Here is a 20,036-nt window from a genome sequence, read left to right as displayed (position 1 = left end):
GGCAGCTAGTCATCACCACCCACCGCCAGCTCTTGGGCTACTCTTTTACCAACGAATAGTGGGATTGACCGTCACATGGCTGAAAGGGCGAGCATGTTTGGTGTGACGAGGATTCGAACCCGCGACCCTTAGATTGCGAATCGAGCGTCCTAACCACCTGGCCATGCCGGGCCGCTTAAGTTTTATATCGAGTTGTTTGGATGTGTGAACACTTTAGCTTGTGATATAATTCTAGAGAATTTTGCTTAAGTTTTATATCTTGTTTTGACATAACTTGTGTGTGTTTATACAAGCTTGCTTAAACGACGATTATAAACTGGTTGTAGTAGTGTCTTCATATAATCTACAGAATACTGTACAAGCAGGTCGTATACAGAGAGGAGTATAAACATGGCTGTCGATAAATAATTTAACCGAAATCATGCCATGCAACCAGAATGTGTCTTTTAATCATAATATTCGAATTCAGTTACTCTAATGTCAACACAAAATAGATATTTTGACCTTTATAAGCTAGCATGCTTGAGGTCAGAGCAACAGGTAACTATTTTAGAATTTTTGACCCTTTGTTGTTATTAAAGTTATACATATTGCTTCTATTTGTATATTGTTATCAAATATATCCATCTCGCGCAGTATTTAAAGTATCACGTTTGAGACTTAGGAGTCGTGATTAATTTGTAAATTTCCAGTGTTACATTTAAAACACAATAATACACAACAGTAAATTTTTATTTTCAAGTTTAATAAACTATTCTATAATGGTAAGCCCACCCACTTAAAAATATATAGGCCAAATCGTTGTTTAAAGCTTCTGTTGGTGTTAAAATAACGGGGTACCTTTCGTTACCTCGCCTTCAATTCTCTCATGTTGATTACACTGAGTCCGAAATAACATTTGAACCACAAGTAAAAAAGTGAAACCATTTATTATAGAGCTAAACCGTGTCACTGGATAAAGAAATCAAACTTCACGTGCAGAGGGTGAAGGTCTGATGTGACGGTGCACGCTTCGAGTTTTGATATCATTGTTTATCATAGTCAGAAAAGAATCTTAGTTCAGACAATCGTCAGTTCCCGAGAAGGTTTTTAAACTAATAATTTTTGTGTAGTTGCGAAAGATAAAGTGTAAATGTATATATATTGTTTCATCTGGCAGGTTACAAAGTGACGTCTTGTATACGATCACGCGCTTGACTGAATTCCGAAGCTAAATCAGCATAGAATTTTAAGATGCTGTTATAAACATATTGATTACAAGTCAAAAGAAATGTTTATCGCTCTACACTAATCATTACTACGGAATCACGTGGAATACTGTGTACAGTTTTGGTTTCCTTATCTAAAAGAGGATAGTGACTTATTGGTTCCGAAGTAGGCTACTAGGCTTACCCGGAATCATTCTATAGAGAAAAGAAGGGTAAGAAGCGATCGGGAGAACGATTGGATAAAGGCCTCTGATCTTTATATTCTGTATTCTGAAGATAACATCACGATAGGACACAATTTTAAGACTTGGAAAAGACAGAATAGGCTCCAGATTTTATCAGGAAATGGTGGATTCTTCTGCAAAACGCACTTCTATAAAATGCAGGCCACCGCTTCTCCTAACTTATTCCATAAGTCACTCACCGTGTTAGAAATTAAAACTGTCGGACTTCAGGGATGTCCTCGCACAATCTCTCTTGAGAAAAGTAAAAATTTAAACCCACCATTTACAAATGTTATGTACAGTGCGTTGTTATAATTTCCTGAAAGTAAATGGTGGGTTTAAATTTTTACTTTTCTGAAGAGAGATTGTGCGAGGACATCCCTGAACTCCAGATGCCATGTACAGTGCGTATGTTATAATTTCGTCACATTGGATTTTAATCGTCACGGGTGACAGAGTGTATACTATATTCTGGTCACGTCTCGAGTGAATGTTATGGATGACGGCGTCTCCAAGATTTGCTTTATTTTAGTAGTTAGAGTAAAGATCATTATAAATCTATCATTTCAACAAAGAAAACTCTAGGAACATTAAGAATAATAAGGATATGTTGATGGAACCTAATTTATTGATAAGTTTGACAAACTTAGTCTTTTTAAGTACACCCAACGAACCATAGCCATTTACACTTCCTGTATTAGGGATATATATAGTTCCACTATCTATACTTGAAAAGCCTAGAGTCGAATGTCTCTCTCCAGTCGGGTTATTGTATAAACAGTTCTCTTAGCTATACTTGACGAACCTGTAAATGTCTTTCAAATAACAAGAATTTCCCAGTTAGTGATTTAGTTCGAGCTTGGAGTCGCATGTGTCTCCAGGTGGTTTATTGTACATAAAACAGTCTTTCTGACTAGTGGGATTGGATGTCTCACTTCAGCTGATCTCTTGTATACACCCCACTTTCCTAGTTTGGACATCATTGTTCAGAAGCCATATTCTCCATAATAGTTCACAACTTCCCAGATCGACCCAGTTTTTCTGAAGTAAAATTAATAATTTCTTGGAGAAAACTTGTTAAACGTTGCTGGCTTGAGTTGGTACAAGAAAACGTTGAGCTTAATTATCTTAACATTAATAATTACAATACTTTTTAATATTACAGAAGTTTAGGAAAGTTCCGAGATTCTCCGAGGGTTCGTTAGTACTCCTCATTTGCAGAAGAAGGAACCAAATAGATAAATGAAAAAAAAAAAAGCTAATGAAAAGTATAATAGAAAATAAAATCTTAAAAGAAAAATACGATTAACAAACTATAAGCCATAATTCAGAATAAAAACGCTTTCTTCACTTTCGTTACAACTACATTTGACTAGTGAAAAAAGCGCTACAACTGCATTTAGGCATGACATAGCCTAATGGTTAGGGTGCTTGACTTGCAACCTGCGGGTCGCGGTTTTGAATCCTACCACCGAAAATGCTCTCACTTCCAGTCGTGATGGTGTAATAATGTGATGGTCATTCCAACATTCCATTGTGAAAGACTAGTCCAAAAGTTGGCGGTGGTTGCTGTTGGTTAGCTACATTCTCTTTAACCTATTACTCCTAAATTATGGACGGCTAGCGGAGATATCCTTCTTGAACCTTTCCGCGAAATTCAACAAACAAACAACTAAATTTAACTCCTTTTTTTACTCTAGTCAAATGTGGTTGTAACGCCTTTTTCACTCTAGTCAAATATAGTTTAGCACTTTTTCACTAGTCAAATGTAGTTGTAACGCTTTTTTCTCTAGTCAAATGTAGTTGTAGCGCTTTTTTCACCAGTCAAGTGTAGTTGTAACGCCTTTTTCGCTCTAATCAAATATAGTTGTAGCGATTTTTTCACTAGTCAAATGTAGTTGTAACGCTTTTTTCTTTAGTTAAATGTAATTGTAGCGCTTTTTTCACTCTAGTCAAATGTAGTTGTAATGCTTTTTTCACTAGTCAAATATAGTTTTAAGGTTTTTTCTTTAGTTATTTTGTTTGTTGAATTTCGCGTAAAGGTACACGAGGGCTATCTGCGCTAGCCGTCCCTAATTTAGAAGTCACAGACTAGAAGGAAGGCAGCTAGTCAATATCGCCCACCGCTAACTCTTCGAATAATCTTTTACCAATGAAAATTGAGATTGACTATCACATTATAACGAAAGCTGAAAGGGCGAGCATATTCGGTGGTAGGATTCGAATCCGCGACAAGGGAGATCAAGTAAGTATCTGTTTCAGGAGATTTGTTAAAGCGGCAGGCACCAGATGACTGTTGATACAGACTGTAAATATGTAGCGAAAGTAAGAATGTGTTGTGGAAAATGATAACGTGAGAGTAAGCGTGTTTCTACTAGAGTTTACAGTGGTGTGAGGAAACTAGGATCAAGCATTTCACAAAGTGAAGGTAGCACGAGTAGCTGAAGACTTGCCATATAGTCTGAGTTAACAAAAGAAGACAGATAGTGTTCTGAAGTTGGCTGTAGTGATGGATTATGTTCTTAAGTTGGCTATACTGATAGATTGTGTTCCGAAGTTCATTACTGTGATAGATTGTGTTCTGAAGTTGGCTGTAGCGATAGATTATGTTCTGAAGTTGACCACAGTGATAGACTTGTTCTGAAGTTGGCTATAGTGATTGATCGTGTTCTGAAGTTGGCTATAGTGATAGATTGTGTTCTGAAATTGGCTATAGTGAGAGATTGTTCCTTGAAGTTGACTACAGGGATAGGTTTTGTTCTGAAGTTGACAATAGTCACAGATTATGTTCTGAAGTTGGCTACAGTGGCAGATTATGTTCCGAAGCCGATACACAAGGTAGCTGACTCATATTGCTAAAGTTATTCTTTCTTCAGTTATTTAACAAACGTATTAGCACAGATGCTCAGCTGCACTTAAATTTTGTGGTCAGTGTGACCACTTCGATTTCACTAGTAAGCGATATAAATGCACAGGAACAGTCGCACGTGGCACACATACGTGACTTCTTATATTACCGAGGATTAAAAAAACACACGGTAGTAATGATATGATTTTTTTTATAAGCTAACGTAGATGATGTTCTGTCTTTGTGAGTTTTACATCATTCTGAGGATATATATATTAAGTTGTAATTAGTTGTAATTTATTGTGACTAAATTGTAATTATTATAATGCCAATAATTTCTTATTGTATTGTGGATTCCACCTTATTGGTCTTGTTGGTGTTTAATGTGTTTTTGTTAATTTTTAAAAATGTTGTTGAAATGTTGTTTTCGTTTACGCTGAGTCATGATATAACTTGATTAAAGGTCAAAGGTCATTGCAGTTAAATGAGGGACGAGAACTCGTGATTATTCTCTGTTGTAAACTACGTAAATTCTTTTTTGCTCTGCAAGGACAAAAGTTTACATATTCTTTCTCCATACCGGCTAACCAATTACACCTTCTGTCTGTATATCACCCATTCTGGAACACGTATCGTAAAAATTTGTTTTGCAAGATATGAAAATAAGTATAACTGTTTGGACCTTAGCGATTAGTTGTAATAAGTAATTTATCGACAGCGACTGGATATAAGAAATGGGTTATTCAACAGCGACTGATTGTAATAATTTGCTGGTTTACTGCGAGTGGTTCTGTAGAATAAGTGGCTTGTTTACAGGGATTGGTTGTAAGAAGTGGCTTGTTTACAGGGATTGGTTATAAGAAGTGGCTTGTTTAGAGTGACTGGTTGTAAGAAGTGGCTTGTTTACAGGGATTGGTTATAAGAAGTGGCTTGTTTACAGGGATTGGTTGTAAGAAGTGGCTTGTTTACAGGGATTGGTTATAAGAAGTGGCTTGTTTACAGGGATTGGTTGTAAGAAGTGGCTTGTTTACAGTGACTGGTTGTAAGAAGTGGCTTGTTTACAGAGATTGATTGTAAGGAGTATTTTATACCATTTGCTTTATAGTTTAAATATCAAATTCTAGTTGTTGATGAAACTACGTTACATATTTCAAACGATTTATGAAATTGATTGCTTAATAAAAAACAAATTTAAATATTAGAAGCTTTCTTCCTTACTGGGATCTTCCTCTCAGAAGTAGCAGGCATGCGAGCTGTCATGGAAAACAATGCTTGTTTGTTAGTAAATGCAAAGCTACACAAGGATGCTATATATGCTATGCTCATCATGGGTATCGAAACCCGATTTGTAGCGTTATAAACCTTCAGACTTACCTTGAGCCACCAGGGAGCAACAAGACTCGTCCTCTAGTCGTTTGTTTGACGAACTAATCTCGTTAAAAGTAAATAAAAATATTTTAGACTACACATCAATGCCTGAAGCACGTGGCGTAGTAATTAGCGTGTCGGACTGTGTATTCGAAGGTCCATGGTTCGAGTCCCATTGTCGCAAAAGAAAGTAGATCAGATTGAGCTCCACACTTTGGGGGCCGCGGTTGCGTTCTAAGAGTGAAATTCCACTATTCGATTAGATTAGTTGTTGACTAGCTGCCTTTCTTCTAGTCCAGTGTTTCTCCATTATTGGTCTGCAGACCAGCGCTGGTCCGTCACAATCACCTTGCCTGTTCGTGGAATTTCACGAAAACAAACAAAACAAAAACTGGCAGAATATTCATTTGTAAATCGTAATGGTTTCTCGTTGTATTTGCATTTTAGCGATCAGTAACAGTTTAGGGAGGTATCGAAAAGGCTTAGAAACACTATTAAAACTAGCAGCTAACCCTGTTGTAGCTTTCCGTGAATTATTAAACAAACTATACAGAACCGAAGTACACATAATCATAAAGTCATTTTGATTCGATACTTTATTATACAACTCTCAGTTCAACGTATCGACGTATTCTGTACCTTGAGACGACAGCACTGGCCCTTAAAAATATTTGAAAAACGAAACGGCCAATGTTTTATTAATCTATTAAAGTTTGGTAACTTTTTTTTTTCAAATCTTCACTAAGATGTCGATATAAATGAAAGACGAGTCTATGTATAAGCGAGTCACTGTGGGTTTAGTTGGTTTATACTGAACAATCTTTGAATAATCCATGGTAGACATAGCCTTGACATAGATAAGTTAATCCATAGTAAAGATGGCTTTCACATAGGTAAGTTAATCCATAGTAGACATAGCCTTTACATAGATAAGTTAATCCATAGTAGACTTAGCCTTCACATAGATAAGTTAATCTATTGTAGACATGGCTTTCACATAGATTAGTTAATCCATAGTAGACATGGTTTTCACATGGATTAGTTAATCCATAGTAGATATAGCCTTCACACAGATAAGTTAATCTATTGTAGACACAGCCTTCACATAGAGAAATTAATCCATAGTAGACAAAGCCTTCATACAGAAATTAATCCATAGTAGACAAAGCCTTCATACAGAAATTAATCCATAGCAGACGTAGCCTTCAATAGATAAGTTAAGCACATTCTAATAATATACGCAACAGTATTGCAGTTTTAGAACCTACTTTCTCAGCTATATATTGGAAAACTCTAGATAAAATCCTTCCTTATAAATATACGTTTGTCGAAGTGTTTTTTTTTCTCTCCTAGTTGCTAGTGGTCAAAGCAAATACATGTGTTTAAAACCAGGGCTCTTCATGAACTTAAATTGATTTTTTAAACTTTCGTGATTAATTTGCTTTTTATAATGATGTATATCTTCAGTGGACACCTGCAACTAGAGCTTTTCGATTAAGGCTTAGCAAGAGCACTTATAATTTTAAGTTATCTCCTTGTACTTTGGTAAAAACGGAAATTTCAGCAAACTGAAATAATTAAATTTTAACGTATTTTCTTTATTAAATTTTTATTTCTGGTACATTAGAATATCCATTTGCCCCAGTATGCTTTTGTGAACAAAACTAATTTTATGTTCTACTTAGATCAAGTTGTGCTGTTTCTCTTGTCACGTCTTACGCACAACTTAAACCTGTACATAAAACGTCCTAGAGCTAAAGTACAACTTACAAAAGTGTTACACTCTTTACCAATGTCTTAGCTAAATTGAGGAGTACTGATACTGGTTAGATCGTAGCCTGTACTGATGAGGTAAGTATTGCCCAGTATTTGCCAAGCGAGTGTTTTTAAGTTAATGCGATCTACTTTTTCTTTAATATTAGTCTCATAAACAGTATTTGTTAAATGTTTAACATATATATATATATATATTATTAATTTGATTATTTTGCATTATTACTTTGAGTTTAATAGTTTTGTTTAGAAGAAACATAAATAACCTAAGCTGACCGAACTTCGTGAAATATTAGTGGGTTTACGGCCGAAAATATTGTTAACAGCGAGGGCACCCAACTGATGAATCAATGAATTCTAATCATTATAAGTCATTGTTCTATGGCTTTTCCATACAACAAATAAAAACGGTATGTTAAATCAACTATATTAATTACTGCGTTAAAGTTTGACTCTGATGTATATGTAGGCAGCTCGCTTTGGTCAGACTTTAATGATATTTTTTTATTTTTTACAAGGACCTAGACGACCTGTGTCACAGCTGTTGTGAACTTAAGTGGAGCAGTTGGCCGCTCTGTGTTCACCAGAGGGTGTTAGTCCAACTAGGAGAAATAGACAGATCTCTGCTTAAACCTGGAGACTTCTATTTCTGTCTCCGTCAGTCCTGGTCATCTTCGTATATGCCATCATCGAATAACAGTTGTTTGGAAGTAGTTTGTATTTATAGAACTTTGAGCGGCATTAAAGAGCGCGTGGCACATGAAAGTGAATTGGATATTCTCTTTGCGATGGACTGGATTCATCACCCCCTAACACCTGTCTCTCCGGCCGTACTCTCAAAACCAGACTCAGAGGAACACTTGCCTTTTCTACTTCAGAACCTTCTGGTGACGGTTGAAAGAGGTATCGAGAGGATCGAATGGCAACATGTGACAAAAAACTGGTTCTGTAGTCATACTTTCCCATCGCAGCTTCTGTATCCTGCAGACTTATCTGGTTGTCATGGGAACCAGGCAATTCATATGAAGGACAGTTCAGTACAGACCAGTCCAAAACATTATATAGACAGTAACAAGAGACAAGATGCAGTGGTCTGTGATCATACTGACACTGATATAAGTGAAGTTGGAAAATATCATGGATGTTATGCATCTTCTACCTTACAAGCAAATCTTCAGGGGCATGATTATCTCCTGGGACGCTCAGACACAGGTAGAGTCAAATATTAAATACCTAGTCACTAATTAGATGACCTTATTGGTATCAAAAAATATTTTATCTTACTTGTGAAAAGAGCTGGTGGCAATTAGTTCAGTACATCAACCTATGAACAATATATGGTGGTAAGTCGTTGAGTGTATTAATCTGTGAACAAGATCTATTGGTAAGTCGTTGAGTGTATTAATCTGTGAACAAGATCTCTTGGTAAGTCGTTGTGTACATCAATCTGTGAACAAGATCTATTGGTAAGTCGTTGAGTGTATCAATCTGTGAACAAGATCTATTGGTAAGTCGTTGTGTACATCAATCTGTGAACAAGATCTGTTGGTAAAAGTTGTTGATTCCAACAAGCTGTAAACAAGATCTGTTGGTAAGTCGTTGTGTAAGTCAGTCTGTGAACAAGATCTCTTGGTAAGCCGTTGAGTGTATCAATCTGTGAACAAGATCTATTGGTAAGTCAGTTTGGGAACAAGATCTTTTGGTAAGCCGTTGAGTGTATCAATATGTGAACAAGATATATTGGTAAGTCAGTCTGTGATTAAGATCTTTTGGTAAGTCGTTGTGTGCATCAATCTGTGAACAAGAGCTGTTGGGAAAAGTCGTTGTGTGCATCAATTTGTGAACAAGATCTGTTGGTAAGTCGTTGAGTAAGTCAGTCTGTGAACAAGATCTGTTGGTAAGTCGATGTGTGCATCAATCTGTGAACAAGATCTGTTGGTAAAAGTTGTTGAGTACATCAAGCTGTGAACAAGATCTGTTGATAAGTCGTTGTGTGCATCAATTTGTGAACAAGATCTGTTGGTAAGTCGTTGAGTAAGTCAGTCTGTGAACAAGATCTGTTGGTAAGTCGATGTGTGCATCAATCTATGAACAAGATCTGTTGGTAAAAGTTGTTGAGTACATTAATAAAACATAAATCTTTATACAGCCTGTTTTTCATTAAGAATAAAAAAAATGAAACATTTATACAAACTCTTGCATGACAGTTAAATAAACTCAAAGAATCATAATAAAAACTTAGTGTTAACATTGGAATTGCTGTCAAGCCTTAAAATTTAACGAGTTATTTTTATTAAATACCTTTATACATTTTCGCTATTTCCATGTGATTCAATGAATAAATAGGAAAAGTTACATTTATTGTCTGATATTTTGAAAGTGAGCGACATTTTCGAAGGTTTTATACTTGTTTCAGCTCATGATGTTCTAGACACAAATGTATGTGAGGAGATTATTACATGGGGAAACATCTTGCTAGTGTTGAAAAAATCCAGAAGAGGAGAACACTGATTGAGCAAGTCACTATTTTGTATGTATAGAAAAAAAGGGGGCTAGATATACAGAAACGGAAAAGGGAGCACTGAATGAGCAAGTCACTGTTTTGTATGTATAGAAAAAAAGGGGGCTAGATATACAGAAACGGAAAGGGAGCACTGAATGAGCAAGTCACTGTTTTGCATTAGAGAGGAAAGGGGGATAGATTCATTGAAACGTCTTAGGTTTGTTTGTTACTAATCGCAAAGGTATACAATGGGCTATCTGTGCTGTGCTCATCACGGGTATCGAAATCTGGTTGCTAGCGTTATGTCTTCACACTTATCGCTGAGCCAATGGAGGGTGACTTTTTAAACTCTAGGAACGATTTCTTGCTGTTTCCACATTTTGAAAGAACAAATGCAATGACATATGGAGCAGATGTTTTAAATGGTTTATCGCTAAAGTTGATTAAGCCAGTGGATAAGCCTGTCCAAAAGAAACTAACTGTTGGAAAGTGTATTCATCCTGATATAAAACCACTCTTTTACCGGGTTGTAAAATTCGAGACAATATCCATTTGCAGTACTATTTTTATTTGTTTTTCAAGTAAAGTTATACGTCACTGAGACGTCACATCGAAGCACACGCTGCGTTGGTTACCATGGCTTCAGCCCAAATTTAGTACTCAACATTTATTTCACATCCTCGTTGGTTGTCATATAAATCTTTCAAATAATAATTGTCTTATGTAAGATGTAGAGAAACTTTACTAGTCAGACTTAGTTAAGTAGATTTGAGGAGACATTCAACAGTTCTTGAAGTGTTGACTTCTTCAAAATATCAAAACGATAATAATGGGTCTTGCACGAATCTAAAAGCAAATTAAATTCTATAAAATTTAATTAGCACTGATTTGGAAAACCTGCAGGTGCTTTTTTCCACGCTGTGTAATTTAATACGTCAATCCAGAATAAAGATCGTTAGTGGTTTTACTCTACATTTCGTTCCATCCGTTTTCCAAACGACAAAAATATTTCAAGCTAATACCCCTGGTAGTAGTATTTTTATCATCGCGACAAAAATATTTCACCTTCATACTCTCGTTTTTATCATCGAATTTCCATATAAACGTAACGAGCTTAGACATTGCGTTTCATGAACAAGAATGATTTATGAATGTCATAAACTTATCATGATTATTTCCTAGAATACTGCAATGACGTCACACCAAAAACCGCGATCTTTCTTTATATCGTAACAAGAATAGAGGTTCAGACCTTTGTTGAGAAAACAATAAAAATTATTCTGTGTTCACAAAAATAACACCTAATTTCTTGATATTTCGTGGAAGATGTGGTGCAATTCTGGTGACATTAAAAGAAAATAAAATGTCACACCTATGAGGCGGAGGAACAAAGATGGCTGGTGAATAAATGTATCACATACTGGCGTGTGCTTTCTAATGTCATTTCTATGCAGGTCATTCTCGCACGCGACTCAACAAGACTGCCGTGACGTGTCTTACTCTACTCCTATTTGCCCCCCCCCCCCTTCACAGTGGCTCAGCGATAAGTCTGAAGGCTTATAACGATGAAAACCAGGTTTCGATACCGTTGTTGGACACAGCATCGTGTAGCTTTGCGCTTAACAACAAACAAACTACCCCTATTTTTTCCAGGGACATTGGTTAATCTTCTTGCAAACAAATTTTCATTTATCTAGATATTACTTCCTCGGATTCAATATATATCTCAAAGTTTTTACATTTTAGTTTAGCGTAATCAGTTATTCAAACAGGCAGTATTTAATATCAGCATTTCTATGATATTTATTTATCTTTTAAACTAGGTTGTTTCATAGTCTTGTGAATATATTATCTTAACTTTTAAATTTGGCATTTTATACTTCTGGAAAACACTGGAAACACGAACTCAAAAAGGACGATTGTGGTGCTACTGTCAAAATGTTGAAGGGTCTATTTTATTTAAAACTAAATGTATTTTAGTTTCGCTTGGTTGTTATTGTTAATTTCTAGAAGTCAAATTATTGCAAAATATTTCTGCTATGGGTGTTAAAGTCCGAGTAGTAGCGTTCGATGACGTCGCTGTTTATTCACAGAAGTATTTCCGTTGTCTCTACTTATAGTGTCTAAAGCGCTTGCATCTTTTTTTTTTCTTTCATGTAATGTCTATCATATTATATTGTTCGACAAGTATTCGAATCCTTTCACCGAGCATACTCGCCCTTTCAGCCGTTGGGGCGTTATAATGTAACGGTCAATCTCATTATTCGTTGGTAAAGAGTGACCCAAGATTTGGGGTTGTATGATGTTGACTAGTTACTTTCCCTCTAATCTATCACTTCAAAATAGGGACGGCTAGCGCAGATAGCCCTCGAGTAGATTTAAACAAAATTCAAGAAACAAACTGTCTGACAAACCTTCGCCATGCCGATCCTGATGTGGAGACCGTACGAAACAGCTCCGTTGAATTTCTAATTTTTTCCGTTCTTTCTAAATGAGGCTTTAGCCGCAGTTTAAACAACTTTGATGTGAAGATAAGACTGGTTTCACACGATATTTATTCGACTAATGACCCAGACTGTTCCTATTTTATTTATCATTTCAAGTTATAGGGCTTATAGGTAATTAACAATATATAAATAAAAGTAGCTCAAGTTATTAATATAACATTTTCAACGATTATTGTTAACGTTGTTATTACTTTTCTCAAATAAATAGTTTTAGTTTTCTGGTTAGCTACATCTGACACAGCTTAATGTTCTGATTGGTTATTAACTGGTACAGCTTACTTTTCTGACTGGTTATAACTGATACAGCTTACTTTTCTGATTGGTTATAATTGATGCATTTTAATTTTCTGACTGGTTATAACTGATATAATTTAGTTTTCTGATTAGTTATAACTGATGCAATTTAGTTTTCTGAGTGGTTATAACTGATGCTGATTAGCTTTCTGATTGATTATAACTGATGCAATTTAGTTTTCTGATTAGTTATAGCTGATACAGTTTAGTTTCCTGATTAGTTATAGCTGATACAGTTTAGTTTCCTGATTGATCCTAACTGATACAGTGTATGCGTGTTTGTTAATAATTCATAAAGTAATACACAATTACCTTTAAATAAATTTATACTGTTACATATTTTTAGACAATAATACGAAACAATTAGTTCCTTGAATGGACAGCGATACATTTATGGGCTTACAACGCTAAAATCTAGGGTTCGACTCCTTGCGATGGACACAGCGGTAGCCCAATGTGGCTTTGCACTTACACAAACAAGCAAACAAACGAAACGATTAAAAGCGCTACACTAAAAACACGTTATTTTTTGTTTAAATACATCACAAGATTACCTTCCAAACAATATTCAAAGAGGAGGCTGTTACCGAGTCTATAACTAATACCATATAACTAAGGACTATATGCTTGTAGTTGAAATATAACCAAAGTGAAATTTGCTGATAAAAAAAAGCCAGGCTCATAAGAGATTTTTGGCTATTATTAATATACTAAACAATGTGAGAACAAGAGCTTTTTATGTGTATTATAGAATAGAGGAGGTCTGCAAGATCTGATGTGATTATTATCAAAGTACCATGAAATAACACTTCCGTTCTACAATACAGCGTCACTTCCTAGAACTACTTTCACACTTTAACTAGAAGTGATGTTAACATGTGAAATGTCACACTTTAAACTAGAAATGATATTAACATGTGAAATGTCACACTTCAAACAAGAAGTGATATTAACATGTGAAATGTCAAACTTTAAACAAGATGTGATGTTAACATGTGAAATGTCACACTTTAAACTAGAAATGATGTTAACATGTGAAATGTCACACTTCAAACAAGAAGTGATGTTAACATGTGAAATGTCACACTTTAAACTAGAAATGATGTTAACATGTGAAATGTCACACTTCAAACAAGAAGTGATGTTAACGTGTGAAATGTCACACTTTAAACTAGAAATGGTGTTAACATGTAAAATGTCACACTTTAAACTAGAAATGATGTTAACATGTGAAATGTCACACTTCAAACAAGAAGTGATGTTAACATGTGAAATGTCACACTTTAAATAAGAAATGATGTTAACATGTGAAATGCCACACTTCAAACAAGAAGTGATGTTAACATGTGGAATCGTCAGTGTAGTAACAATTGATATTGAGCGTAAAGTACTTATTTAGTAATTATGTTTTGTTAAAGAGGTAGAGGTTTTAAAAGCAACGTTAACTGTTTACATACCTTGAAACAGAGCGATATTGGGACCTATAATCGAAAAATTAGCTTGCTGATCTTGCTTTTTATCTTTTTGTTTTTAAGCACAAAGCTACCCAATGGGCTATCTATACTACGCTCTTCGTGGGTATCTAACCCCGAACACAGCTTATTTTGCGTTATATGTCCCCTGAATCTTAACGCTGAGGGAGGGTGGACGTCGGTGTTGGATGGTTCATTGATCAATAGTTGTTAGATGATGTTTCTAGTAACTCTTTGAACCAGTGCTTATTAGAGGGTCAAGCGATTCACTGACACCAGTATCGAGTTATTCTCTGTCCAGTAGCTGCTACAAGATGTGTCGAGTGACAGTAATTAAAGGTTGAAATGACCCATTACCTTTTGTGACAAAAACTGACCAAGCACTCCAGAAATACTGGACTGACCGTGACCTAGTGGTTAACGTGCTTTTGTGCAGCTGAAAGTTCATGATTCGCGTCTCGTTTCCGTAAAATCGTGCACCACAATTTAGGTCAGTGGGTATGACGTCGAAAACCTACTATTCGATTAGAGCAGCTCAAGAATTAGCACTAGGTGGTGTTGACTAGCTGCCTTCCCTCTAGTCTATCAGGGACAGCTAGCCATGTGTAGCTCTGCACGAACATACGAAACACATAAACCAGATATACCTCCCTTGCAAAAATAAATTAAAAGGACCTAAACACCGATGATGAGAAAAATGCTCACTGCAAGTTTCGAGTTACGTGTAGGTACAAAACACCGTCTCGCTTCTGAACTTGATTTACTCTCCTCACACGTGTTCTTGAGACTAGAAGTTCTTGTAAACGTTTCAGGTTATCACTATTCGTTTCGATGTAGCACGGTTAACATTGACGTATTCCATGATTTATTTTATGGTTTCATGATTAGCGCAGGTACTCATTAAGTTTTTTTTTAAACTCATCAAATTTGCAGTCTCCTTGCTAAACACCTAAAATCCAAGGGCTTATAACATTCATGCGATCCTTGTGATTTATGCAAACTGTTATATTAGTTTCAGAAATGTGTAAGATGATTCTTTTTTTTTGTACAGGTCATTACGATACAGAATATCATTCTAGCTCAGCGAATGAGCCACCATCTTTAATGTCAACATCAAATGGCCAAGCGAGAGAACTTGGTGACGGTCACAACGACAGCACGTTATTTCATCCAGCCAGTATCACCGAAGTTAGCGTTGAACTACGAGATTCGGAAATAGCCGTGCTTCCTGGTAAGTGATTCTGCAAGTTTAAATGTCAGTAACGCTGTTACTTATTCACTTCTTTTACCTAAAATGAAAAGCAATTGGTTTTGTGAAGTGTAAATCTGACGGTTTACTAAAGAAAAATTACCTATACCATTTAAGCTTTGAAATTAATGAGAAATACTTAAATGCCCTTACAAACTCCGCTTTAATTCATGAGGAATTCCTTCGATATATTGGCAAACTAAAATGGAGTTCATTACAACTACCTTAATATCTTGTTAAAGTCTTGAAATTTATTATTTTTGGAAAGTTTGAACATAACAACAAATATCTTAATGGTCTGGAAACGCCCAGGTGGTAAACAAAAATGCCATAATCTGGAAACTCTTATAATTAGTTAGAAGATCTTGGACAGATATTTGTATTTGTGAGAAGTTTACCAATATTCTTGTTTCTGACACAAACCATCGCAGGGGTTCCATCAAACATTAGTGAATCTTATAACTTCTGGATCATGGGTGAGATCGGTAATTCATCAAGAACGTCTTGACATGGTCTGTTATGTGCAGATTCATAGCTGAATGTTCGAAAGTTGCTGAAAAGATTACCTTTTTTTCAAAAATACATGAATTTCACGTGAACAGTTATTTTCCCGAAAGGGGCAGAAGGCCGCCTGATGGGGGTCACCTGTTTTAACCACTCGCACCATTATACAGTAGTATGTTTTTTATCAGGCAGTCAGTAAACACTAAAGTGATGTCACATAAGGGACGCTTAACATTACAATTTGTACTGTTTGTCAGTAAAACGTGCGCATGCAATAAGTCATGAGAATAATTATGCACGATGTAGGCTACAACACAGCATGACATAGGAACTTCAAAAGCAAGAAATAAAAATATTTGTTATTCTTGATTTTGATTTTATTTACTCTTGAAACAGAACAATTTCGGGAACCTGCGGAAGTACAGCTTGTTGAAATAGTGTTGATATTGAATGAGTGAGCCTGAAAGATACTAAATTATCAATACCTACAAGCTGTTATAAAGTGAAGATTATGGATTACTGTTTTGAAACACTTTATTTATAAAGTAAAACAAAAGATTTCCGCTTAAATTTCGTATTAGTCCTACTTTTTGAAAACATGTTATTAATGGAAAACGTAACAATACAAAGATTTGTTGCATTTTCTTTGTTTACACGACAATAACTTGCACTGACACCAGTTGGTTAAATTTTGATTATTTATTTATTTATATATACAGCGCCTGGTATTCAATATAAACTCATCAGTAAAAGCGTTTCTGTATTTGTTATTTAAAAGTAGAGGCCGCCACCAGTTTCCATATAATCGCCATGAGTACGTTTTTCAAACGTTAGATTAATACAGCTGCAATTCCCTGTTTCAATTTTATGGATAACACACGTTTATCTCAAATGGTACGGTAAAGTATACACGTTGCAGAATAATAAGTTTTTATTTATTGTAAAATAAATAAGTTTAAGATGTACTCGGTAAGATAACCTAAAGTTTATTTGTGTTTACTTAAGCAAAAAACTGAACAATGGGCTATTTGCGCTCACTGCAGGAATCAAGCCATGGATTTTAGCATTTTAACTCCTTAGGCTTACCACTGAAACATGGGGAGGGTGGGTGTAAAATGACCCAAAGAAACATGTTCTATTCTAAACACTTTAATACTACGTTAGGTTGTTTAATCAAGATTGATATTTATTTTGTTAGGACTAATATTTTAAACGATAAAATTGTGACGTATTTTATGCTGACATCTTTTCTATTTCTTCAACGGTTTTGAAAGATTTAAACTTGTAGGGTATTTACTGTATTGCACATGACCACCAATAGTTTTAACTCTTAATATACTTAATGCAGCCTATGTATTTATATATATGTGTTTTTTTAATATTATGACATTTTTGTGTGTTACACTACATTACTTTTTGTTAATTACTTTAATCGTCATATTTTCCTTTGTTGTAATTTTCTTTTCATCGTGTTTGAAGGAAATTATTTTTATAGTTTTAGCTTGATTGTATTTTATTTACGGTGTCGGTATTCTTGGTATTTTGTGCACGAAGTAACTTTATCTAATGTGTAATTTATTTATTATCTATTATAATATAACTTCATAAACATTGAAGATTTACTTTGTATTAGGATAATCAATCTAAGATTTCAAGAAAAAGTCAACTTAAAATTTTAATTAAAGTGAATATTAAAATAGATTAAACTACAAGTGTTAAACATTTGTTCATAAATTGTGGTTATAACTGAACGAGGCAGTTAGTTAGTAAAGTTTAATGTTTACCGCATAACAAACTTCACAGCACATTTACGAATGAGAATATTACGAACAGAATGAGAGGAGAGAGGTATTGTGTTGGCTGACTTCTGGATCAAATAAAGGCGCTTGTTTCATTATCAGGAGAAACACGGAGAGCTAATATAAATATAACAGCATTAGGCGTGTACGTAACTGAAATTTTGTAAAAAAATACTTGGAAAATTAACCATAGTATAGTCAGTTAGATGTAACATACAGCCGTCAATAAAACAGAAAACTATTGTTGATAGGATCAGTAAATAAGTTGTTTTTCCTATTCTTTCTTTAGTGTTGCTTTTGTTGACATTGTTGGTCGAAATGTATATTATAATATAACTATTTCTATTACTTTCAGTGTACCTAGTTCTCAGTTTGCATTTTTTCCCCTTTGGTTAAGTTTAGTACCAATGAAGATGTTTATTAACCTTATCGTTACGGGTCAAAGGCCATGCCATCGCGTTTGTTGACTTACATTCAAAATTATATTGAACTTCTGTTTTATGAATTTATGTTAATAAGTTTGGTATCAAACTGTAGACTCTGTAGACTATAATTGAAATTTTGGTATTATGCATTAGTTAATTTCTCAATTTAAAAATAAATATTATAAGAACACACCTAAATATCGATTTTTGTGTGTCACGTGGTATGTTGAATGCAGCATTGGTTCAAATTAGATGTGTGTGATGTCAAAATACAAAGTCTATAGTTTCTTACGAATTAGGAACTCAAATTACTGATATTAACAAGCTAGAATATAAAATAAAAACCTCCTATCTTTTTTATACCTATCAACCTACTGCTCCTTCTAAGCGTGTTCTATTTCCTTTCCTGATAACTTTGTTAAATGTATTAGTTTAACTTCATTATTAAAGTAGTTTTATATTGTTCGCTTAGTATACAAACTTAGAAAACTATAATATACTAGGTTAGCCCGTCAAAAATGACGGGGGCAGATACTACCACCCCACCCCATAGTATACCCTAACCTCACATTTCATCGCTTACTGAAATAAATAATTTCTGCGAAATCAAGCTTGACCAATAAAGAGGCAGAAAAGTGCAGTTGAGGCAGTCAAACTTTGATAAATTCATTTGTGAGCCAATCAAAATTAAGATTATTCATGAAATGAATTTGTGGCGTATTCATAAAATAGTTATTGGTAAAACTCAGTTAGATTAACAACTTCTAATATATAGAAAAGCCAGTGCGTTTTCGTAACACTAAGTTCCAAAAATGGCTTTTATGTTATGTTGCTTAGCAACAAAAGTATAATCTAATATTGTTGTTAGTCTGTGTACTGAAAGTATAAAATAAAATGTATAGACATTAAAACTGGAAAAATATTTGTTGATTTCTTAATTTAGAGTCTCCGTTGATTAAAGAGGTTTGTTTGTTATTAAAAACGTTGGTGATATAACAGAAAATGGCTTAATTCAGAAACGATTTAAGCTTAAAATTGAATTGATATTTCTACTTTCATGATGAATTTTATGTATTTAGCTCTAAGCCAGGTGATCCACACTACGTCCTTACTTTAGGCTTATCAAGCGTGTCATGACACACATTGGCTTTTATATAAGTTACATACTAGTATAAAACCCCATCAAAAATGAAGGGAAACCATTATGATTACGAAAATTATAAAATTTAACTAAAACGAATCTGTCTGTACCTCCAAAGTGCACTAATCTTCAGTTATTTCATTAGTTTCGAAGTAATTATTTAATCACCACATTTTTAGTAAAAACTACGAAGAAAAATCAAATGTTATCATGAACAAAAGTACGTGTGCATTTTGAAAGAGATTTAAATAGAATTCTTGAACATTTTCACTGTATTCTAGGTCAGGAAGTAGAAAAACATAGTGCGGACATTACTACACAAATTTTCGACTGTACAAAGGATAAAAAATATTTGGTAGTAATAAACGTTTATTTTTCTTTATGTTTTAAGGCCAAGTAGATAATACATATGTTAAAATACAAAAAAAACAAAACAAAACAAAACATATATTGTAGTTTTATTTTAAAAGTTATTTTGAACTGTGAACTTGGTATATGGACTTAGGACTAACTCAAATCTCCTAAGCGGACCGAAACTCGTGAGATATTATTATGGGTTTAAGGACTAAATATTATGATAATCAATGATACGCAACTGATGAAAAAATACACTGTTATTTTTGGAATGTAAATTAAATATACTTGAACGGCAATACTCGTCATCATGTGATTTGTTTTCGGTATTTGACTAGATAGTTTACTTTAAAACATAAGTTTACGT

At 34.6% G+C, this 20,036-nt stretch overlaps 1 protein-coding gene across 3 annotated transcripts in view; it reads left to right on the top strand.

Moving 5' to 3' along the window:
* Positions 1–20,036, top strand: part of LOC106462819 (puratrophin-1-like) — a 132,250-nt gene that overhangs the window by 35,753 nt on the left and 76,461 nt on the right. For all 3 annotated transcript variants that reach the window (XM_022390440.1, XM_013922782.2, XM_022390449.1), the window contains 2 exons: positions 7,940–8,633; positions 15,249–15,428. In XM_022390440.1, coding sequence (XP_022246148.1) covers positions 7,940–8,633; positions 15,249–15,428 — 874 coding nt within the window. The remainder of the gene's footprint in view (positions 1–7,939; positions 8,634–15,248; positions 15,429–20,036) is intronic.

The sequence above is a fragment of the Limulus polyphemus genome, unplaced genomic scaffold, assembly GCF_000517525.1.
Source record: "Limulus polyphemus unplaced genomic scaffold, Limulus_polyphemus-2.1.2 Scaffold48, whole genome shotgun sequence".
NCBI classification, from domain to species: domain Eukaryota; kingdom Metazoa; phylum Arthropoda; class Merostomata; order Xiphosura; family Limulidae; genus Limulus; species Limulus polyphemus.
This window is presented reverse-complemented; position numbering and strand designations above follow the sequence as displayed.